The 25,978-nt window shown below is 40.8% G+C and overlaps 1 protein-coding gene across 2 annotated transcripts in view; it reads left to right on the forward strand.

Annotated features, from left to right (window-relative positions):
- Positions 1-25,978, forward strand: part of LOC129710284 (adenylate cyclase type 1-like) — a 253,216-nt gene that overhangs the window by 154,430 nt on the left and 72,808 nt on the right. For both annotated transcript variants that reach the window (XM_055657175.1, XM_055657184.1), the window contains 3 exons: positions 8,365-8,506; positions 15,971-16,126; positions 18,946-19,140. In XM_055657175.1, the coding sequence (XP_055513150.1) occupies positions 8,365-8,506; positions 15,971-16,126; positions 18,946-19,140 (493 nt within the window). The remainder of the gene's footprint in view (positions 1-8,364; positions 8,507-15,970; positions 16,127-18,945; positions 19,141-25,978) is intronic.

The following is a 25,978-nucleotide window of genomic DNA, read 5'->3' on the forward strand; positions in this document are numbered from 1 at the left end:
TTGGGTATGAAGCTACAAGCTTGGCACACCTGTGGGTAATTTCTCCCATTCTTTCTGCAGATCCTCTCAAACTATGTCAGGTTGGATGGGGAGTGTCAATGCACAGCTAATTTCAGGTCCCTCCAGAGATGTTCGATCGGGTTCAAGTCCGGGCTCTGGCTGGGCCACTCAAGGACATTCACAGACTTGTCACGAAGCCACTCCTGTGTTGTTTTGGCTGTGTGCTTAGGGTCGGTGTCCTGTTGGAAGGTGAACCCAGTCTGAGGTCCAGAACGCTCTGTAGCAGGTTTTCATCAAGGATCTCTCTGTACTTTGCTCCATTCATTTTCTCCTCTATCCTGACTAGTCTCTAAGTTCCTGCCGCTGAAAAACACCCCCACAGTGCTGACACCACCCCATTGAGATAATAATCTGCCCCCTTGTTTTTGCCGCCAAAATGAATAGCCTCACATTTATCTATATTATACTGTATCTGCCACGCATCTGCCCATTCGCTCAATCTGTCCAGGTCACCCTGCAACTTCCTAACATCCTCTTCACTGTTCACACTGCCACCCAGCTTTGTGTCATCCGCAAAATTGCTAGTGTTGCTCCTAATTCCCTCTTCCAAATCATTAATATATATGGTAAACAGTTGCAGCCCCAACACCGAGCCTCGCGGCACTCCTCTCGCCACTGCCTGCCATTCTGAAAATGACCCGTTCACTCCTACTCTTTGCTTCTGGTCTGCCAACCAATTTTCTATCCATGTCAACACCCTACCCCCAGCTGCAGAAATTGTTTTATACCCTTCCCCAGATCTGTAACTAGTAGAGTGGATAAGGGAGAACCAGTGGATGTGTTATATCTGGACTTTCAGAAGGCAATCGACAAGGTCCCACATAAGAGATTAGTATACAAACTTAAAGCACACGGTATTGGGGGTTCAATATTGATGTGGATAGAGAACTGGTTGGCAGACAGGAAGCAAAGAGTAGGAGTGAACGGGTCCTTTTCACAATGGCAGGCAGTGACTAGTGGGGTACCGCAAGGCTCAGTTCTGGGACCCCAGCTATTTACGATATATATTAATGATTTGGACAAGGGAATTGAATGCAACATCTCCAAGTTTGCGAATGACACGAAGCTGGTGAGCACATCTCCAAGTTTGCGAATGACATGTGAGGTTATCCACTTTGGTGGCAAAAACAGGAAAGTAGATTATTATCTGAATGGTGGCCGATTAGGAAAGGGGAAGACCTGGGGGGCAGGTGCAGCAGGCAGTTAGCTGTGAGGACTGCAGATGTTCTTGGTGGCATTGCACTGGTCAAATGTGGGACCTTATAGACAGGTGTGTGCCTTTCCAAATCATGTCCAATCAATTTAATTTACCACTGGTGGACTCCAATCAAGTTGTAGAAACATCTCAAGGATAATCAATGGAAACAGGATGAACCTAAACTCAATTTTGAGTGTCATAACAAAGGGAATACTTATGTAAATGTGATATTTCAGTTATTTATTTTTAATTACTTTGCAAACATTTCTAAACACCTGTTTTCGCTTCATCATTCTGGGGTATTGTGTCTGGATTGATGTTAAAAAGAAAGAAATTAATCAATTTTAAAATAAGGCTGTAACGTAACAAAATGTGGAAAAAGTGAAGGGATCTGAATAATTTCTGAATGCACTGTAGTGTGTAGAGAATCAGTGTGAATGGGCAATCAATGGTCGGCATAGAATCGGTGGGCCGAAGTGGTTCCTGTAAACTAAACTGAACAACTTGCACTTGAACTTGTACTTGAGGTTAGTAACCACTTTCGAGTGCATGGGACCATGCTATTCGAAGCTAGAAGCAGCGGGATGTGGTGTGTCTGTACTCCTACACTGTCTCAGCATGAATCTAGCAGCTTGTTGAGATATCAGATTTACTTTATTCTATCTTGCCTGTCAGAGACAAATTGATTGGCTAGGAATATTAAATCATTGCTTCCCTATGGAATTCCCTATAATCTTTCAGCTCGGGGAACAACCTTGAAGCTTGTCTGCATGTTCTTTAGTGCTGTTGCATCCTTTCCGTTGCATGGCAATGAGAACTGCTCTTAGAAATCTAGCTGTGAATTAAAATATGTTTATAATGTTCCTTCATGACTTTTTTCATTTTATATTCTGTATTGGGCATGAAAGACAATGTTTCCATTGGCAATCAGATGGTTGGGGCTAGAGGCAGTGGATTTGAAGGGTTGGCTGATGATCTTCCAGCCATCGAGGTAAGGGGATCAATTGGTGAGTATGGAAGTTTAGTACCAGGACTGTTCGAGGCATGGTTTGGGGAGATTGGATATGTTGGGTGAGTTGGGCTCTGGGACAATTGGGTACTGGAGATGTCATCAAAGTGATGTTGCATGGTGGCCATGCTCAGATAGAGATAAGTTCCAGATCAACTTTAGGGCATCCCCAGTCTGGTGCTGAATAATGATGGTTGTTCTGGGAATGAGAGAGCATACTGACTGGCTGCATCATGGCCTGGTTCGGCAACTTGAGCATCCAGGAGTGGAAAAGACTGCAGAAAGTTGTGACCACTGCCCAGTCCATCACCGGCTCTGACCTCCCCACCATCGAAGGGACCTATCGCAGTCGCTGCCTCAAAAAGGTTGCCAACATCATTAAAGACCCACACCATCCAGGTCACACTCTCATTTCACCATTGCTATTGGGAAGAAGGTACAGGAGCCTGGAATCTGTAGCATCCAGGTTCAGGAACAGCTTCTTCCCTACAGCCATCAGGCTATTTTACTTCGGAGTCACGTGAGTGACTACGTGAAGAAGACCCGTCCAGGCGCACATGCGTCATATCGTCAGACGCATAGCGACTGCGACCGCGTTAGAAGGAGCAGAGCCCTCCAAGCCGTGAGTGAAAGAAACCTGAAGGTAAGTACTTTCACTTTCACTTACAGGCCATTTTTCTTCCGTGGAGACTGTGTGCTGAGAATCAGGCAAGTCTAATTATGGAGAAAAGTGGGAAAAGTAAAGGGAAGCGCACCGCAGTAAGAACTCAAGAGGACAGAATGTCTGAGAGTAGCGGGCACCCTATTAAAAAGTTGGCTGTAGAAAATCCAGCGACTTCTAAAACGGGAGAAAAAAGCTCTGTTGAAACACCCAAGAGCAACAGAAATGTCTGAAAATGTCTGTTGGTCTACAGGAGAGCCAACGTATGGAGCAGCATCCAAAAAAGGGCTGCCAGAATATTATAATAATAATAATAATCTTTATTGTCATTGTACAAGACAACAAAATTTTGTTGGAGCAGTCCTCCAGCTGCACAGGAATATGAGTATAAAAATACATTTAAAAAAGAACTATTAAAAAAATTAGACTATAAACATATAAGTATGAGCTGGTGTATGAGAGAGAGGGGGAGGGGGATAGAGTTCAGTAGTGTCACAGCTCTATCCCCCTTGGTTCTATGGAAGAGCCTATGATACCCCAAAAAGGGTTTACTAAGCATAGGCCTATCAGAGAGCCAGCGCATGAAACACCTGAAGAAGAAATACCAGGTGAACCCCATTATGAGGAGGAATATTCAGAAGATTCTCACAATGAATCATATGAAGACCAGAGCCCTATAATACAACGTAAAGTACCAGGTCTGGCCCAATAATTCTTTAGTCCCAGATACAAGGGACAACCTCTGCCAGAGGAAATAGCAGAAAGTATAAATGATCTGCTTTCCCATCACTTGGAAGAACTAACGATGGATGAAATTGTGAACAAATATGAAATCCCACAGAATTGCGCACTGCTAGCAGTCCCAACACTAAACAGTGAAATATGGAGTTATTTGGGCACTGCAGTACGCGCACAAGAAATTAGGTTACAGCGGGTACTGAGATTAATGGGCTCAAGCATTACGGCGTTTGCCAGAGACCTGGAAGAAGGAAATGTGACACCGTCACAACAGGATGTTTTGGGACTAATGTGTAATGCACACTTTGAAATAAACTGTATTCGTAAAAGTGCGATAAGACCTAACATACATCCTAAGTTTGCAGGGCTCTGTAACCCGTCAAATATACAATTGCCGAACTTACTCTTTCGAGAAGATCTAGCCAAAAAACTGAAAGTCCTGAATGAAGAGGCAAAAACCATGGGTATGATAAAACCACCGATGTTTGGCAGATCAGCTCGAAGGCAATATCCATACCAAAAGGTGGCTGGAGCTGGTGAAGGAACAAGCTGTTCGTACCCGTATACGCGTTATTGGTGCACTACCCCAGGACGTGGAGGACATGGCATTCCCACAAGGGGCAAGGTACAAAAGGTGACACTTAGCATTATTAAGAGCCCAGGGCCATTTGATAATGGCTTATTTGGATGACATTTTAATTGTGGGAGACACTGAAGCTACAACTAAAAAGGGGTTCACTTCCAGATAAATCTAGAACACATCTAAGTGACTTTACCCAAGGATAAAAAGCTGCAGCTAATTGAGGGTTGTATCAAACTAATTACAGAATATCAACCATCAATTAGGCAAGTGGCAAGCCTACTTGGCAAACTGATTGCTTCCTTTCCAGCTGTACAGTTTGGTCCACTGCATTATCAGCAACTACAGCGAGCAAAGGTCCAAGCATTAAAAAGACATTCGGGGCATTTTGATAGGCCCATGCAACTAACAAAAACAGCAATTGATGATATACAATGGTGGATTAAGAATGTTCCTTATTCTTACAGAAAAATTCTGGTTGAATCACCAGCTATCATTCTACAGACTGATGCAAGTGCGCTAGGTTGGGGCGCTGCTGATACCATTTCCAGCTGTGGAGGTAGATAGAATGTGGAAGAAGAACCTTTGCTCGAAGCACATGGAATTATCTAGAATTAAGTACATTTCATGGGCTTAAAGCTTTTTGCTCTAATGTGCAAAATCTGCATGTGCAGGTTCAGATTGACAACACTACGGCAGTAGCATATGTCAATCATATGGGTGGAATCAAGTCAGAAGCTTGTGACAGATTGGCAAACATTATCTGGCACTGGTGCATTATCTGGCACTGGTGCATTCGGCAATTTACCTCCCAAGTAAATTCAATATAATTGCAGACAGTAGGTCACAAAAATTTATTGACAATACAGAATGGATGTTAAATCGTGACATTTTCTACAACATTGTTCAAAAATTTGGAAAGCCAGAAATTGACTTGTTTGCATCCAGACTGAACCATCAATTACCTCAATATGTTTCATGGGAACCAGATCCAGGTGCAACAGCGGTGGATGCATTCTTGCTAAATTGGGGTGGAATGTTTTTATATGCATTTCCTCCCTTTTGTCTTATTAGTAGGTGTCTACAAAAGATCAAGCAGGATAATGCTTCAGGATTATTGGTGGTCCCAGATTGGTCTACACAACCATGGTATTCACTAGTGTTAAAAAATGGTGACAGAACCTCTAATATATATCCCAAGACAAGAAAACCTACTTGTGCACCCTGTAACTGGTGATTTTCATCCTTTACATGATTGTATTGATTTGTTGATTTGCAGATTCTAAAAAGGCCATATGTCGGAAGAGGACTATCAAATCGCACTATGGATGTAATTGCAGGAGCCTGGAGGGATAGTACCCAGAAGCAGTACATTTCTTATATTAAGACATTGGAGGAGCTTTGGTCAAGACAAAATATTTAATATCACACTGCAGACATTTCAGATGTTTTAGAATTCCTGTCAACATTACACTTTGATGTAAATTTAAGTTATAGTGCGATCAACACTGCAAGGAGTGCCCTCTCTGCATATTTATGGAGAGCATCTGAACAACAGGTTTTAGGATCACACCCCTTGGTCTGTAGATACATGAAGGGTATCTTCAACCTCCCAGACTCAGATATATAGAAATCTGGAATGTGAGGGATGTACTCATCAGATTCAGATTCAATTAATTGTCATTGTCAGTGTACAGTACAGAGACAACGAAATGCATTAGCATCTCCCTGGAAGAGCGACATAGCAAACGCTACTCATGTTACTTCAGGAATGGAGTCCCATTTCAAATTTGTCTTTGGACAAAATTAACATGAAAGTAGTCATGTTAATGGCATTAGTTTCAGTACAAAGAGTACAGACATTACACAAATTACGTATAGACAGAATGAGAATGACAACAGAGGAAATTACATTCTATGTCTATGACTTACTAAAACAGAGCAGACCAGGAGTCACTGGGTGTAAATTGGTCTTTACAGCATATCCTATGGATCCAAGACTATGTGTAGTAACACATTTAAAATGTTACTTTGAGGCCACTAAGGACCTAAGAGGTGCAGAATCCACATTATTTATCAGCCATAAAAAAACACATAAGAAAGTGTCAGTACAAACTATTTCCAGATGGCTGAAGCAGATGCTATTGGATGCAGGAATTGATACAGACAAATTTAAATCTCATTCCACCACGGCGGCGGCAACATCGGCGGCCAAGGATTTGGACGTTCCAATAGACCATATCCTCGCGGCCGCAGGATGGGCAAATGAACGGATGTTTTACAAGTATTACCATAAAGAGATTGCAGACCCTGGTGTATTTGGTGGTACTGTTTTGGATTCAGTATTAAATCTGCCCCAGTGATTAAAAAAGGGGACAAAATATGTTTTATGATAAATAAAAAACCATTAACTGATTACATCAATGTTATGGTTGCATGTTATTGATTGTCTTTCACTCATATAGAATCAATCAAATGCAGTGAAACGCCTGGATTGAATCTATGGCCTGAAATTACAGAAGCATTAAAACCTTCACGTAGTCACTCACGTGACTACGAAGTAAAATAGTAAGATTAAACGGGAGCTTACCAGTTTGAAGTTTGATCTTTATTTCATGAGGAGTTAAGTTGAGGGACTACGTGCCCTCCGCTCCCACCCTAATAAAGATCAAAGGTAGGTTATGTTTGCCTCATGTAGCTTACTATTATGCTTTTGTATATATCATCTGTGATTTCACACCGCGGCTTTGAAGATTGACGCATGTGCGCCTGGACGGGTCTTCTTCACGTAGTCCCTCAACGTAACTCCTCACAAAATAAAGATCAAACTTCAAACTGGTAAGTTCTCGTTTAATCTTACTATTAAACATGACATCAAATAAGCTCTGAACAATAACAGTCTATTATTATTATTATTGCACTATATCTGTTTATTTATTGTGTATATATGGTCTATGGTCCATAGAAACATAGAAACATAGAAAATAGGTGCAGGAGTAGGCGATTCGGCCCTTCGAGACTGCACCGCCATTCAATATGATCATGGCTGATCATAGACACACGGAAATTTTATCTTCCGTTTTGTATTATGTTTACATATTCTGTTGTGCTGCAGCAAGTAAGAATTTCATTGTCCTATCTGGGACACATGACAATAAAACTCTCTTGACTCTTGACTTGATGATTCAACTAATTTCACCTACAGGAAGTCTGATTTGTAAGCATGACCCGCACAGGAAATTAACCATCCAAATTTCCAAACGTGATGAGAAATGGCCCGAAAATGATGATTAACATGCTTCACTTTATGGCAAGCAGATTTCAATAGTCTAGTGCTGAGAAAACAACCCTACCCAATTTGCTTACTTAACCAATCCCTCTTACCATAACTCCCCAAAGTCACACTATTACACTCCCTAGTGCAGACGGACTGTTCCAATGTCTTAAGTTCTCCTTCAAAAACCGATTACCATGAAGCAAAATGCAGGTTATCCAGAATTTAATACTGTACCTGAGCGCCATCTTTTAATTAGAAGTAAGATAAAATGTGCCATCCTGTCAAGGGAGAATTAAAGCAGAAGTGGATACTTAGCTGTTAATTGCAATAAACTGCCTTTCAGATTTCTTTTAACAGTATATAATTACTGAGGAAATATATAAAATTGTGATATTATTTAAGAGAATGTTCCTGATTAAAGATGTGATGAATTTGTACCAAAATAAAGGTAACAATATTCACCAGTCTTATTACTGATCATTCTGAGCAAGGAGTTTTTTGTTGTACTGCAAACCATGTTTTATCAATGTCTTGCATAAACATCTGCAGTACCATAGTTCTTCTAGAATGTTATGCTATTTTACCATCAAGCTATTTTAGTTTTCAGGAAATAAAAATGAAGAGACCTAAATTGAATATTTTGTGCCATTTGTGGCTAAATTGAATACTTTGTGTCATTTGTGGCTACTTGTACAGACTTGGGTTAAATGTCAGCAGGTTCTGTAAGTCTGAGCTGTTTTAAGAGCAGTAATTACGGCCCTTCATAATTTCCTGTATTCATAATCAATTGAGTAATTGACTGCAGTGTTATTTTTGTTTAATGTCTTCACTTTGGTTATAGAAAGGTTCATATAACAAAGACCACCTTGGAATGCCTGAATGGAGATTATGAAGTTGAAGCAGGATATGGGCATGAGAGAAACAGTTTCCTTAAAAAGCATAACATTGAAACCTTCTTCATCGTGCCCTCTCATCGAAAGAAAGTGAGTCAAAACTAATCTCTAGATTCGTTAAGATTTGCCTGTAGAAATAATACATTAAAATGTTAAGATTGTTCTGGCCCAAAGCAGACTCAAAACCAGAGAACCCAACTGCACCAGCAGGTAACTCTGAGTGACGGCCACTGCAAACCCCCAGTTTAGTGATGATGCTCAAGTGTTGGTGCAATGGGGGAAGGTGGGAAGTGATCCTTGGGGATGGATAATGGGAACTTTGAATGAGTTGCCAGCTATGTGTGTTTTTTTTTTCTCTTGAAGACACAAAAGCTTATTCAGGGTGCATCAAAATATAAAGTTTCCAGGATAAGTTTTTAAACAGCTTCATGTGTTCCATCTAACAGCATGGTGGGCGAATTATTAATATCAAGGAATGCAATTATGTGCAACCTAATTAAACCTTCTGCTGGAAATGGAATCAATCCAAGAAAAAGATGAGGACAGTAAGGTCTGAAAATTAAATTAATATAGAACACAGAAAATTGCGATAACAGCAAGTGCAGAAAAAACCATCTCCAGTGAGATTCCCAGAGACCATTTTTGTAGGATTACAGTGCTGTTGCATATTCACAATCCAGATGGCATTGATGGTTTAAATTTAATTATTGTGGAAGATTTAAACTTCTCCTTTCAGGAGGATTTTAATGTTAATTTTGTATTATACGATTGTATTCAATTTTTTAATCTTCCCAGAAATAGTGTTAATTTTCACAAGAGATATGAATTTGATGTGTCTCAAAGCTAGTATGCATATGATTATTAAGCAGGAATAATTTTATATATTAGCATTTGTGGATGCTTGGAGAGTGACAGCATTTTTACGTTGCAGTTCTTTTGGAGATTTTTTTGTTTACTAACCACTAATGAATTAGATATTCATATGAGATCCAAATTTAATTCATTCAAAATATTACAACGTTTTCCCATGTAAAATTTGACAATAAAGTACAATAAAGGAAGGAGGGAATAAATATCCATTGTTGAACAGGCTAAAAGTTTTGCTTAGAAATTTGTCTCAAATCAGCGGCATTAATTGTGCAATTATGGAAGAGCAGACTGCAGACCAGTGCATTGTGCTCAATACCCAAAATTCATGTCTTGATTACAGTGGAAATATTTTTTGCAACAGAATGCATTATCATGTATGGAGTGTTCAAAAAATGATTACTTTTTAGGTAATGTTGTAGAATGGTGGAATTAAAAAAAAAAAAATCTCTGCTGCATAGGTTTGGTGTTGGTAAACAAAAATGCAGGAGATACTCAGCGGGTGAGGCAGCATCTATGGAGCGAAGAAAATAGGCAACGTTTCGGGTCGAAACCCTTCAGAAGGAAACTCTTCGACCCGAAACGTTGCCTATTTCCTTCGCTCCATAGATGCTGCCTCACCCGCTGAGTTTCTCCAGCATTTTTGTCGACCTTCGATTTTACAGCATCTGCAGTTCCTTCTTAAACATAGGTTTGTTGTTGTTGGATAGTTCAGATGAAAACAAAATTTAATAGGCTGAATTAACAGCCCCAAGCTGTAAGGTTTGGACCAGTGGAATATGCAATTTGTAGAACATAGAGCATGGCAAAGTACAGCACAGGAACAGACCCAGCACACCTATACTTCAGCAGAAAGCATTGTAAAGGATTCCACATAGAAGTAATGTCAATAGGGACTCCTGGATCAAAATATAAAACCACAGAGTAATCTAGATTGTAGTTTCATAAGAAAACAGATGGACTGCCGCAACAAATCTCCGTTTTGCCTACAAACGGCGTTCAATCTCAGAAAAGTCAGTACACAGATCCTTTTTGTACCGCAACAATTGCAAGATGCCCTTCTCTGCCTTAAGTTGCATTTTAACTCCAGCAGCTGCATGTAATACTAATTGAAGTGGTGCCTGAGGCGAGACTAAGCTTTGCAAATCCTGTCATTAAACATTTCTACAGTTCTTTCTCTTTATTCTTCTTTAAACTTCCCACCAAGTAGGCTTCCCACCAAATAGAGACCTGTCTTGTAGGACAAGATGTAAACTTTTGTTTGAAAAGGCTTCTAACTGCACCTTGGGATAGTGTACAGGCACTATACAAATGCAGATTGTTGTTGACCCTTTTTTTTCCAGTCACATGGCATCCCTAAAGTTGTAGACACCATTAAATAGAATAATATCACCTACATTCAATGCTAATATCATCCAAAGTAAAAGGTTGAGTGCCTCGTCAATGTTTAGATGCCATTTAGAAGATTATTTAATTTGATAATAAGTTTCCGATCAAGCATACAATTCCCACACCTTTCGAAATCAATAATTTTAGATTTTAGATTTTATTTTATTTAGATTTAACTTTATTGTCATTGCGCATAGTACAAGTACAGGTACAACAAAATGCAGTTTTGCATCTAACCAGAGTGCAAAGTAGTAAAGTGCTGATTAAGACAATATATGCAAATGAGGATATATTGGTGTATGTACATAGGCATATACATATTAACAGATAGTTGTTAAGGTGCAAAAGATTGACATGTGCTATATTCTGGTGAATAAGAGCTTAACTATAAATTATATCAACTATAAATAATACTGATGAGAAGGGGGGGGGGCTAGTGCCGGGCCTGTGAGTTCAGCAGGGTAATGGTGTTGGGGAAGAAGCTGTTGCGAGACCTGAGGCTCCTGTTCCACCTCCCTAATGGGAGGAGGGCAAACAGTCCATGGTTGGGGTGTGAGGGGTCCTTATGATTTTGCCAGCCCGTCTCAGACACTGTGTGCGGTGAAGGGCAGCCATGGCAGGGAGCGGGACACCGATGATGTGATGGGTGGTTTTCACCACCTGTTGCAGTGTCTTCCTGTCAGCTGTGGTGCAGCTGCTGTACCATAACATGAAGCAGGTGGTCAGGATACCTTCTATGTTACAGCGGTAGAAGTTGGACAGGAACTGAGGGAACAGGTGAGCTTCCTCAGAAAGTAGAGGCGCTGCTGCACCTTTTTAATCAGTTTGGCAGTGTTGAGGGACCAGGAAAGATCCTCAGAGATGTGTACCCCGAGGAATTTGAAGTTGGACACGCGCTCCACCTCAGTCCCGTTTATGTGGATGGGGGTATGTCTGCCACTGATGGGGGTCCAGTGTGGGAGGGAGGCTGGATTTGAGGTGAGCCAGGATCAGTTTCTCGAAGCACTTCGCGATGACGGGGGTGAGTGCCACTGGGCGGAAGTTGTTGAGACTCCCTGAAGCTGACTGTTTGGGCACTGGCACAATGGTTGTGGTTTTGAGGCATGTAGGGATGACATCCTGGGCCAGTGACAGATTGAAGATGTCAGTGAAGACCAGGGATAGTTGTCCAGCACATGCCCTGAGCACACACCCAGGGATACTGTCGGGGCCGGCAGCTTTGTGCTCATTCACTTTGCTCAGTGCGCCTTGTACAACAGAGGTGGAGAGACTGAGGGGCTGTTCATTCGGAGATGGGGCAGCTTTGATAGCTGGTGTTTTATTGTCCCTGTCAAAACGAGCATAGAATTAGTTTAGCTCGCCAGCAAGGGACGCGTCGTTGGCTGGTGGGGGGGGGGTGTTAACTTTGTTGTAGTCCGTGATTGACTTGATGCCTTGCCACATGCGTCTGGGGTCGGAGTTATTTTGAAAATGCTCCTCGATCTGCAGCTTGTGTTTGTGTCTTGCCCTCCTGATTCCCTTTTTCAGGTTGGCCCTGGATGAGCTGTATCCTTCAGCGTCACCAGATCTGAAAGCGTATCGTGAGCCTTCAGCAACAGTCTGACCTCTCTGTTCACCCACAACTTCTGATTAGGGAAGGTCTTGATTTGTTTGTGGGTTGAAGACTCGTTAAGACTATTTAAGACTCTAAAGGTTCATGAAATTAAATCAGCATTGGTGCTTAAGCCATTCTCATTTTTGCCAGTGACAGCAGAGTTGCTACTGTTTCATTTCAACATCCTTTCTTGTTCAATAATTCTGCTCAGGATATCAGCTGCTGAACTTCAGAGACTCTTCTTTATACCTCCCTTGTGTATATAGATACAGTTAAGCATTGCATACATTCACAGTTCTCACATTAAATATAACAATAGAAAAAGGCAAGCAATTGTTGGGTTTTATTGAATTTTGCAATACGGATTCCTGAGGATCTCAGGATAGTTAATTCTTTTAAAAAGATGTTTCATGAATATAGCTGAAAACTAATTGGGGGCACCGCAGGGAACAATGTTGAACTTGTAACTGGCTTTGACATTAAGGGTAAATATCGAATTAATTGAGGAAAACCAAAGAGAGAAATATCAGGCAGTTTGCTAAATTTATAGGCTGGTTACTTAGAAAAAAATAATTTATTCCCTTAAGATAAGGGTGATGTGAGAATGTGATAAAGAACTTTGGATTTTCACAAAGATAAACCCGAATTCACAAATATCTTATTCATAAAGAAACATTTCAAAGGTAAAACTATCAAAATAAATTAGAATTAAACTAATTCTTTTTTTTATTTTTAGTAAGATAATTGGGAAATAGAATGCTTACGGCCAAAACATATTTTAAGAAATGGATGAATTCCGGTTGAAATATTGTCCCAGAATTTTTTTTTCCAGACCTAATTAAATAATCAGTTTGAAAAGGTAATCATGTTGTCCAGTAGTCTTCTTCAGCTCCAAAACAATTGTGACCATTTATTGTATCAATATCACCCAACAGGCAATTGAAAGGTTACCTGTAATCAAAATGTACTTTACTTCTTGGCTTATTTAGGTTTTGGATGACTTAAAAAAAATTCAACATGTCAACTTGCCCACTACATAATTCGTCCATTCTCCCACAAAAACACCTCAATCAAAAATCCACAACAGCTTATCAAATGTTTTATTTCAGAATTCATTTAAAAAGTAAACTATTACTTCCACCACAATTTTCCCATTTTCTAATGATTCCCTGATCTACCAGCCTTGGTAATTTGAAAAAAGACGAAAAAAGATCAGAAGGGCATTTCTTAAAGTAACCACTCAAGTCTAAAGTGTCACTGGTATGTGATCATAAGACTACTATGAAAATCACCCATCATTTGTCTCTGAGGTGTGTAATTTTGTTCCACTCTATATCTTAGCAGTCAGAGGCAGGATAATTTATATTGGGAAACAAAGAAATGGCAGAGCATTTAAACAAGTACTTTGGTTCTGTCTTCACTAAGGAAAACACAAACAATCTCCCAGAAATATTAGGGGATCAAGGATCTAGTGGGAGGAAGGAACTGAAGGGAATCCGCATTAGTCAGAAAATTATGTTTTGGTGAACTGTTGGGACTGAAGGCAGATAAATCCCAAGGCCTGGTGGTCTGCATCCCAGAGTAGTCAGGGAGGTAGCCCTAGAAATCGTGGATGCATTGGTGATCATTTTCCAATGTTCTCTCGACTCTGGATCGAGAGAAGCAAGAGGAAGGACATTCTTGCTATTGAGGGAGTGCAGCGTAGGTTTACAAGGTTAATTCCCGGGATGCCGGGACTGTCATATGCTGAGAGAATGGAGCAGCAGGTCTTGTACACTCAGGATGAGAGGGTACCTCATTGAAACATATAAGATTTTTAAGGGCTTGGACATGCTAGAGGCAGAAAACATGTTCCCGATGTTGGGGGAGTCCAGAACCAGGGACCACAGTTTATGAATAAGGAGTAAGCCATTTAGAACGGAGACGAGGAAACACTAGGAATTAACGGGTCTATTTCAGAATGGCAGATAGTGACTAGTGGGGTGCCGCAAGGCTTGGTGCCCAGTTATTTACAATATATATTAACGATTTAAATGAGGGAATTAAATGTGATATCTGCAAGTTTGCGGATGACACAAATCTAGGTGTGAATCTGTGGAATTCTCTGCCACAGAAGGCCAATTCACTGGATGTTTTCAAGAGAGTTAAATTTAGCTTTTCGGGCTAAGGGAATCGAGGGATATGGGGAAAAGCTGGAAGGAGGTACTGATTTTGGATGATCAGCCATGATCATATTGAATGGCGGTGCTGGCTTGGAGGGCCAAATGGCCTACTCTTGCACCTATTTTCTATGTTTCTATGTCGGTTTGCTGACCATTTAATGGAACAATTTCTCAAATGGGAGTTTATTTTAGGTTTGTAGTCTGGCATCCTTGGACCCTGGGCAGAACTAACATTCCAAACTTGGACCAATTTGGAGACTTCTTGTGAAGAAACTATCTTGATTTTTCATCCTATTATTTCAATGGAAAATATTCCCTTGCAAGTATAGCAGTGGGATCTCGGATACCGCTACTTGCTATTAAAATATTATTCAAAATACTCAGATGAAAATTGTGAATATTTAAAATGGTGCTGAATTTTAAGCCGGTTTGGCAATTATTTCCAAGTTAATCCCCAAGCAACAAGGCTGTTCTACATGCTATTGTTTTCTTAAGCACTGAGGAATATCGGAGAAGTCACTTTTGATTCAGATGTGACAGCTTCCAATAGGATATTTGCATTTACGGTGCAGTACTGGAATTCAAGATAACCTTCTGAAGATATATCTGTGATTCCAACCGTGGAATTAACCTGAGATTGATAGGGGAAGTATGTGCACTCCCAAATAAAATAGATGTTACATTTGAGATAAAGTGTAGTGGAAGGATTAAATGATGAACAGAAGCTAAAATGAGCTATCAACCCGAATCGGTCAATGAATAAATTCACAATGGCTTCTTCTTTCATATTTTTGATATAAACATCAACCGAGTATATATATATTGCCTTTACCATAAGAAGGAACTGCAAATAAAATTTGATACTAATGCAAATAAGATAATATCAGGACTGATGGCCTGTAGCTAAGAAAGGAAGAGTTTTTTCAGTACACACATTGTTTTTACCTGTAGGTGACTGTATATGCCCCATCATTTACTTTTGTATTACTGTCTCTTGAAATAGAATCTCAAATTCAATTTATTTTGTCCAAGGTGTAATGACACTACCTTAATGGCTTGTGAACCTGTACAACCAAATCATCATCTTGTCCACACCACCATTTATGTTTCTGTTCAGATTACGATAAATGCTAACTTTTATTTCAGCAAAGTGCAATTCCAAAGACTTCCTGACATTTAATTACATCCTTCACTTTTTTCCTCCATCCATCTTATCAATATCCATTTAATACGATTCAGTGAGTTTTTTTAATATAGACATACGTGATATGTAGGGAAAAAAAATATATAATGACGTTTAACTTTTTACGAAGTGCTGGTGTGTCGTACTGGTGCATACACAAAAAATCCACTGCTTCTAAGTAATCAACAAAAGATTTTCCATTCTGCAAAGATATTGCAGACGGTTACTTGCCAAGTTTGATCTGGGTTTCAGCCCAGTTGTGAGGTGAAAGGAAAACTTTCAAATTGCAACATTATCTCAAAATGGTGCTACTAATTCTGTTTAAAATATGCATTCATTTTTGTTTCACTTTTTTGCAGATTTTTCCAGGGTTGATCCTTTCAGACATAAAGCCAGCAAAGAGAATGAAATTTAAAACAGTGTGCTACTTATTGGTTCAACTCATGCACTGTCGAAAGATGTTCAAAGCTGAAATCCCCTTTTCTAATGTGATGACATGTGAAGATGATGACAAGGTAAGCAATATATCTGAATGCTTTTATTCTGTTTTTTTTTTGCTGATGTGTCTAATGGCTGTTAGCTATGAGATCCCGGTTTGACAAGGAAATGCATTGAGCAGGAAGTGTTATTTTCCTCTATTCATACTTACTCCTTTTGAAAGTCATTGCCTTCTATTGGCTCTTGTGAAACAGTCTCTCAGCATGCCCATTGTGCTTATTAAAAAGCTGCTATTTATTTTTGCCCTCATTACCCTACCCAGCTGGCATGAAGTGGATGAAGCTTTGTTACTTGTTTCCTAAATGACCGTTGCACAGATGTGGATGAACATCAACAAAAGGAAGACACTAATTCAAACCTAAATATAGGCTCAACCAACAAATTAGGATATTTAAATGTATATTGACATGATCAAAATGGCTTGCTTTTATTTAAATTGTAGCAACCGAAGAGAGTAAAAGAATCTAATAGACCACGAGGAATTGAAAATAAAGTCTAGAAGTATAAAAGTTATATAACTGAGAGAATTTGCGATAAGAAAAACATAGAAATTGAAGTATGAATGGACATGTGACGAGATGCTCCACCACACAATGAGCTGGTAATTTGCTTTCTCGTAGTAACAAGGTTTCCAAATAAATTGACTAAAAAGCTGCGGTGTAAGATTTTGTAACATTTGTTTTCTCACTAAACTTTATTGAATTGGCAATTCATTCACTGAAGCGTATGTAATGATGGATCTTACTCTCAATATGGAATCTTACATCTTACTCACAATGGAAGTCCTCTACCTAACTACCATCCTACTTTATACTGCCATCTGGCAATGAAGTTGCATTACTAAATGGGGACCACTTCCCTTATCGATTATTACATTTTACACCCCCTTCAGTTTTAGTTAGAATTTAATTTTAGTAATACAGCATTGAAGGTTGAACAAGTTAGGGCTTTATTCTTTGGAGCACAGAAGGTTAAGGGGGGACTTGATAGAGGTTTTTAAAATGATGAGAGGGATAGTCAGAGTTGACGTGGAAAAGCTTTTCCCACTGAGAGTAGGGAAGATTCAAACAAGGGGACATGACTTGAAAATTAAGGGACTGAAGTTTAGGGGTAACATGAGGGGGAACTTCTTTACTCAGAGAGTGGTGGCTGTGTGGAATGAGCTTCCAGTGAAGGTGGTGGAGGCAGGTTCGTTTTTATCATTTAAAAATAAATTGGATAGTTATATGGACGGGAAGGGAATGGAAGGTTATGGTCTGAGCGCAGGTATATGGGACTAGGGGAGATTATGTGTTCGCCACGGACTAGAAGGGTCGAGATGGCCTGTTTCCGTGCTGTAAACTGTTAAATGGTTATATTATATGGAAGGCCTCTTGGCTCAAGTCCTTGAGACCAACAAGACCATAGATCCCCTGTTCACACTAGTTCCATGTTATTCCACTTTTGTATCCACTCCCTTTTACAGAGGCCAATTAATCTACGAACCCATATGTCGCTTTACCTCCCCCTCGACTCCATGGGTCAAGCAGTCTTTCCAAATGAGGCAGAGGTTCACCTGCACCTCCTCCAACCTTATCTATTGCATCCGCTATTCTAGCTGTCAACTGCTCTCCATCGGTGAGACCAAGCGCAGGCTTGGCGATCTCTTCGTCCAACACCTCCGCACAGTTCGCATTAACCAACTCGATCTCACGGTGGCTCAGCACTTCAACTCCCCCTCCCATTCCATATTCGACCTTTCTGTCCTGGGCCTGCTCCATGGCTAGAGTGAGTCCCACCTCAAATGGGAGGAGCAGCACCTCATATTTTGCTTGGGTAGTTTACACCCCAGCGGTATGAACATTGACTTCTCCAATTTAAGGTAGTCCTTGCTCTCTCCCTCCTTCCCCTCCCCATCCCAGCTCTCCCACAGCCCACTGTCTCCGCCTCTTCCTTTCTTCTTCCCACCCCCCTCCCCCCACCCCCACATCAGTCTGAAGAAGGGTCTCGACCCAAAACATCATCTATTCCTTCGCTCCATGGATGCTGCCTCACCCGCTGATTTTCTTTAGCATTTTTGTCTACCTTTGATTTTTCCCGCATCTGCAGTTCTTTCTTTTTTTTTTTTTTTTTTTTATTTTATTAGAAGTTAATACAGCACAAAACAGTACAGTGGAACCTAATTTTAGGTGCCAACTATGTCATACCGTAATCCATTCTATGTACAACCTCTAGTTTTATGTTATGAAAAGGAAGTAAGCAAGACAAGAAAAAGAAAACAATAGAAAGAGGAAAAAGTGGAAAAATAGATGGTAGAGAGTAGAAAAACGTCAAGTGTGTATATTAAAAAAAAATAAATAAATAAAAAGTGGAAAGTAGAAATAGAAGAGAAGGCCCCTTAAAAGAGAATTTTTCAAATCTGTATTCGGAGATGTAGATCTATCCACGTCATGAACTGAAATCAGCAATCTTTACGGTACCGCTGCATCACATGATTCCAAAAAGTTATTTCTTAAACAGCCTATATGTCTTTGTGCTTTTAAAAACATATTGTGTTTATTCCAGATAATGCCTATTCAAAATATACAATGCATACACAAATCACTGTTGGCTTTTGTTTGGCATGGAATGAGCCACTGTAAATAAGTTCAAATGGATCTTGTACAGGTATCTCAATATTCACCAAATGCCATGAAAATGTGCAGTCCTACAAAAACAGGGTAAAGAAATGTCCTTCCTTCCTCTTCTGTTTTCTGTATTAGGAGATTCTGCACAGAGCATAAGCTTAATAGCAATTACAGGAGTGCAACTCTTTCTCAGCCCATCACTAATTAAAATATTTGTTTTATTTTCAAAGAGAAGAGCACTGAGAACAGCATCTGAAAAAGTCAGGAATCGATCATCATTTTCTACAAATGTTATACATAACACTCCGGGATCACGAGTGAATCGATACATCAGCCGCTTGATTGAAGCTCGACAAACCGAGTCTGAAATGGCAGATTTACATTTTGTTACTTTAACATACAAACAAGCTGAAAGGGAGAAAAAAGTAAGTTATGTTTATAAATCTAGATACCATAGAGGTTTTGTTTTAAAGGTATGCATGGCACAAAAAGGGAGAAGTCTGCTGTGCTTTTGTTAAAGCACATTGAATATCCTGTGTGCAGCTCATACGCGTAAAGTTGGGCAGATTGCTATATAAACATTAATTTTGATCCATAGCTTGTCGCCACGTCTCTTGAGGAGGAAAGAATAAAATCAGCCAGTAGTCCCAGCTGACTCCTGTCTAATAACTGGGTTTCTAGTTTCTGATTGAAGGCAGGATATAATGTGTAAAAATGGTAATATCTTACTGCAACCTTGCCTTCCAGCATAGTTTTCTTGAGTCTTGTGGAGAAATAGTTTTCAAAGAAAAACAGAAATTATCTCCAATGTTCTGGCCAATATTTTTCTGCCATTGAATATGTAAAAATACAGATATCTGTCATTCTTGGGCTGCAGTTTGCAAAAAGTTGTGATCCACAAACTGGCTGGAGTGTTTCATACTTTACAAGGGACCAGACTTCAAAAATATTTTATTAAATTTCAAAAGAACTTTGAGACCTCCTGAAAATAATATACAGGTACGTATCATTTTCTTTCTTTATTTATTAAGCCTTATCATCATTTATTTTCTCTCCTCTGAAGGGTAGATTGAAGGGTAGTTTGGCAAATATTCTTAGTGAAAGAAGTATGTGGTGCTGTCAATTTAGAGGGGGACAGCATTTCATTGAAGTTATGAATTTCACAATATATACTATTGAGCACTGATGGATTGACTAAGAAAACGAGAGGAAAAAAAACAGGATCCAAGAGAGAATGGCAAATTGGATCAAAAATTACTACAGTGGTAGGAAGCAAAAATGTAATGTGTAAGATGGAACTGCAGATGCTGGTTCAAACCGAAGAATGATACAAAAAGCTGTAGTAACTCAGTGGGACAGGCAGCATCTCTGGAGAGAAGAAATGGGTGATGTTTCGGGACAAGACCCTTCTTCAGACTGGTTAGGATAAGGGAAACGAGAGATATAGATGGTGATGTGGAGAGATAAAGAACTGAATGAATGAAATGCAAAAAAAGTAACGATGATAAAGGAAACAGGCCTGTATGTAGGGTGAAAATTAGAGGCTAGTACAAATTGTGTGTGGGAGGGATAGAGAGAGAAGGAATGCCAGGGATACCTGAAGTGAGAGAGATCAATATTCATACCACTGGGCTGTAAGCTGCCCAAGCAAATTATGAGATGCTGTTCCTCCAATTGCATTTAGCCTCACTCTGACAATGGAGGAGACTGAGGACAGAAAAGTCTGTGTAGGAATGGGAAGGAGAATTAAAGTGTCCTGCAGCCGGGTGATCAGGTTGGTTTAGGTGGGCTGAGTGAAGGTGTTCCGCGAAACAATTGCCCAGTCTGCGTTTGGTCTCGCCGATGTATGAGTCCACATCTTGAACAAAGGATACAGTAGATGAGGTTGGAGGAGGTGCAAGTGAACCTCTGCCTAACCTGAAAGGATTGACGGGGTCACTGAACAGAGTCAAGGGAGGAGGTATAGCGACAGGTGTTGTGTTTACTGCAGTTGCAGGGAAGGTACCCGGGGAGGGGGTGATTTGGGTGGGAAGGGATGAGTTAACCAGGGAGCGCAGAGGGAACGGTATCTGCGGAAGGTGGAAAGGGGTGTAAATGCGAAAATGTGGCTAGTGCTGGGATCCCATTGGAGGTGGCGGAAATTTTGGAGGATTATGTGTTGCATGCGACAGCTGATGGGGTGGAAGGTAAGGACTGGGGGGACTCTTGTCTCTGTTGCAACTAGGGGGAGGGGGAGCAAGGGCAGAGCTGCGGGATACCGAGGAGACATGAGTGAGGGCCTCATCTATGATGCGAGAGGGGAACCCCCGTTCCTTAAAGAATTAGGACATCTCGGATGTTCTAGTGTGGAACACCTCATCTTTGGCGCAGATGCGGCGTAGTCGTAGGAATTGGGAGTTGGGGATAGATTCTTTGCAGGAAGCAGGGTGGGAAGAAGTGTAGTTGAGATAGTTGTGGGAGTCAGTGGGTTTGTAATCGATGTCAGCCAATATTCTATTTCATGTGATGGAAACTGTGAGATCAAGAAAGGGGAGGCAGGTGTCAGAGATGGTCAAAGTAAATTTGAGTGCAGGATGAAAATTGGTTGTGAAGTTGTAATAAGCAGAAATGTAAAGATTGATGATCTTTTAGTGACTGGAGCACTGTTGCCAGTGGAGATCCACATGGATGAAGAATTGGTTGCACACTTTTTGAAGCACAATGAAAATTCAATACCAAAATTGGGTTTGGGAATTTACATGGTGGAGGAAAGCTTTTCATTGCAGGAAGAAATGAAGTGGTTCTGGTTCATTGAGCAGAAAAAGTGACAGAGAAGTGTGAAGCAATCTGTTTGGGAATGTTGTAATACAGATATTGAGATATTAAGTGTGGAAAAATAAAGTAACCCTAGACTTCATTCATGGATCCTCAAAGGTGTCCAGTATGATTCAGGATGTGTTACTGACTAAGGCATTGAATGCAAGAGCGGGATGTTACCTGAGACCTGGATATAATGTTTGTTCACAGCTTAGGTCCTGCATACTGCTCTGTTCACCACATTACAGGAGATATGTGATTGCACTGGGCATGATGCAGACAAGATTTACAACTGGAAAGATTGGATAATTCAAGGTTGCTTTCTTCAAGGCAGGTCCTGGAGCAAAGATGAAAGACATATTGCCAGTGAGGTCAAAAGCCAGAGGGCCTAGCTTTATAGTAATTGGTATAAATCTTAGGAGGGAAATGAGGAAAATGTTTTTACACTGAGAATAACAGGGATTTATGTTCATGTGATAGGAGCAGAATTAGTCCATTCGGCCTGTCAAGTCTACTCTGTCATTCAGTCATGGCTGATCTATCTTTCCCTCTCAACCCCATTCTCCTGCCTTCTCTCCATAACCCCTGACATCCGTATTAATCAAGAATGTGTCAATCTCTGCCTTAAAAATATCTATTGACTTGGCCGCTACAGCCTTCTGCAGCAGTGAATTCCACAGATTTGCTACCTTCTGACTAAAGAAATTCTTCCTCATCTCCTTTCTAAAAAAATGGCAGAAAGCTGACGGTTTTTGATGTATACGATATGCATCTGAAGAGGTCTTTGCTGTAGGGTAGCACCTGTGATGGTGCCTGAGCCGCTGAGTTACTCCAGCACTTTGTATTTTGTTCAAGATTCCAGCATCTGCAGTTCTTTGTTTCTACATGAAAACTGGAATTAGATTGGGTATCCCTTTTTGACTGGTATGGATTGGTTTATTTTAATGCCTTCCTTCTATGGCATAGATTTTCTATGATTCAGTGGCATTGGTTTATTATTATCGTGTACTGAGATACACTGAAAACATTTTTGTTTGTCTGCTATCTAGTTAAATTATACTACACATGAGTACAATCAAGCCTTTCACAACTACAACAGGCAGTGCAAAAAGAAAAATACCAAAGTGAAGAATATAGAATTACTGTGTGATAACATTCCAGAAAAAGTGCAGATTTTTAAAAATAGTACAATGATTTCAATAACTTTGGGAGATCAGAACATCACACTTAGCTTATGAGAGGACCTTTCAGTAGTTTCATAACAACTGGAAAGAAGCTGTCCCTGAATCTGGTTGCACGTGCTTTCAAGATTTTCTAACTTCTGCCGGATAGGAGAAGGGAGAAGATGAAATGACCATGGTATTATTGGTCATTGATTATGTTGGCTGCTTTCCTGAGGCAATGTATAAAGTAGTGTACTCTTGTGATAATCGTTTGTGGACATTGACTGATGTTAACTTGTGACAAGGCAGAAATTCAGTGGCAAAGGACGGAGGCATGAAAGGGACACTACATATGTCATTCTAACCCCTAGGTTATATTGCACCTCATGTCTGAAATGTTTCCCATTATTTAGACAATAGCTGGAATTAATAAGCTTCTCAATTCCTTCAGTTTGGATTAATGACTTGACTTGAATGATTGTTTCAGTTCATGGCTAATGGAGCTACTTCTTGAAATGCAGACACTTGATTCCAGTGGTTTTACTGTCCTCAATGCTTGGCCCTAAACCAGTCAAACCCATTATTGCTGGGCATTGGTGGTATAGAGTCACAGAGTCATAGAATGATATGGTGTAGAGACAGGCCCTTCGGCCCAACTTGCCAACACCAGCCAACAATGTCCCAGCTACACTAGTCCCACTTGCCTGCGCTGGGTCCATATCCCCCCAAACCTGTCCTATCCATGTACCTGTCTAACAGTCTCTTAAACAATGAGGTAGTCCCAACATCAACTACCTCCTCTGGCAGCTTGTTCCATACACCCACCACCCTTTGTGTGAAAAACTTACCCTTCGGATTTTTGGACTTTGTTCCATGCCCTCTGATCCTCGATTCCCCTACTCTGGGCAAGAGACTTGGTGCATCTACCTGATCTATTCCTCTCATGATTTTGTACACCTCTATAAGATCCCCCCTCATCCTCTGGAGCTCCATGGAATAGAGACCCAGCCTACTCAACCTCTCCCTATAGCTCACATCCTCTAGAACTGGCAACATCCGCGTAATTCTTTTAATAACCCTTTCAAGCTCGATAATATCTTTCCTATAACATGGTGCCCAGAACTGAACACAATTTTCAAAAATGCAATCTCACCAGCATCTTATACAACAGCAACATGACCTCCCAACTTTTATATTCAATGCTCTGACTGATGAAGGTCAAAGTGCAAAAATATTTTTTGACCACCTTATTGCCCTGTGACTCGACCTTCAAGGAACCATGCACCTGTACTCCTAGATCCCTCAGCTCTACAACACTACCCAGAGGCCTACCCTTGTTCATCGTCCCAAAATGATACACCTCACACTTCTAGAAACATAGAAACATAGAAAATAGGTGCAGGAGGAGGCCATTCGGCCCTTCGAGCCAGCACCACCATTCATTGTGATCATGGCTGATCGTCCCCTATCAATAACCTGTGCCTGCCTTCTCCCCATATCCCTTGACTCCACTTGCCCCTAGAGCTCTATCTAACTCTCTCTTAAATCCATCCAGTGATTTGGCCTCCACTGCCCTCTGCGGCAGGGAATTCCATAAATTCACAACTCTCTGGGTGAAAAAGTGTTTTCACACCTCAGTCTTAAATGACCTCCCCTTTATTCTAAGACTGTGGCCCCTGGTTCTGGACTCGCCCAACATTGGGAACATTTTTCCTGCATCTAGCTTGTCCAATCCTTTTATATTTTTATATGTTTGTATAAGATCCCCCTCATCCTTCTAAACTCTAGTGAATACAAGCCTAGTCTTTTCAATCTTTCCTCATATGACAGTCCCACCATCCCAGGGATCAATCACGTGACCCTCTGTATTAAATTCCATCAACCATTCCTCTGCCCACCTGGCCAATCCAGATCCTGCTGCAATCTTTCACAACTAGCTGGAGGAAGTCTGATATTTAACAGATTTAAGATTATATTAACAGTGACTACTTAATTTTCGATAGTGGTGCTTGCCATGATATTTCATAGTACCACAGATACATAATTTGCTGTTCTCCATCTAATTTCCTGGAGTTATAATGTTCAATGTTCAATAATGTTCAAAATGCAAATTCTGACATTTACACATACACAATTAAACACTGAAGTCAGCTGCTGCAATCCAAGTTTGCAAAAGTGCTCCACTGCACCACATGGGTTTCGGGCTGGGAAAAGACAGCATTCACAAACATGCAAAAGTTGCAGAATGTATTTATTAGATGCCCACAAACATAACAAGCATGTTTTGTTTGTTAGTGCTTTCCAATATGTCAAGTCAAGTCAAGTCAAGTTTATATGTCACATACACATACGAGATGTGCAGTGAAATGAAAGTGGCAATGCTCGCGGACTTTTGTGCAAAAGACAAACAACCAAACAACCAAACAAATTATAAACACAATCATAACACACATATTCTTTTACATAATAAATAATGGAAGGAAAAACGTTCAGTAGAGTTAGTCCCTGGTGAGATAGGCGTTTACAGTCCGAATGGCCGCTGGGAAGAAACTCCTTCTCAACCTCTCCGTTCTCACCGCATGGCAATGGAGGCGTTTGCCTGACCGTAGCAGCTGGAACAGTCTGTTGCAGGGGTGGAAGGGGTCTCCCATGATTTTATTTGCTCTGGTGTTGCACCTCCTGTTGTATAGTTCCTGCAGGGGGGCGAGTGAAGTTCCCATAGTGCGTTCGGCCGAACGCACTACTCCCTGCAGAGCCTTCTTGTCCTGGTCAGAGCAATTCCCAAATCAGATGGTAATATTTCCGGACAAGATGCTTTCCACCGCCGCTGCGTAGAAGCACTGGACGATCCTCGGAGACACTGAATTTCCTCAATTGCCTGAGGTGGTAAAGGCGCTGCCTTGCCTTACTCACGAGTGCTGATGCGTGTGATGCCCATGTCATATCCTCGGAGATGTGGACTCCCAGATATTTAAAACAGTTCACCCTATCCACAGGATCCCCATTTATCCTCAATGGAGTGTATGTCCTCGGATGATGTGCCCTCCTAACGTCCATGATCAGCTCCTTCGTTTTTTTGATGTTCAAGAGGAGGCTGTTATCCTGGCACCAGAGTGCTAGATCAGCCACCTCCTCCCGGTAGGCCTTCTCGTCGTTGTCTGAGATCAGACCCACCACCACAGTGTCATCAGCAAACTTAATTATTGAGTTGGAGCTGAACCTAGCCACACAGTCATGTGTGTACAGGGAGTACAATAGGGGGCTGAGGACGCAACCCTGGGGCGATCCTGTGCTCAGGGTGAGG

Source organism: Leucoraja erinacea, chromosome 2 (assembly GCF_028641065.1).
Source record: "Leucoraja erinacea ecotype New England chromosome 2, Leri_hhj_1, whole genome shotgun sequence".
Lineage (NCBI taxonomy): Eukaryota > Metazoa > Chordata > Chondrichthyes > Rajiformes > Rajidae > Leucoraja > Leucoraja erinaceus.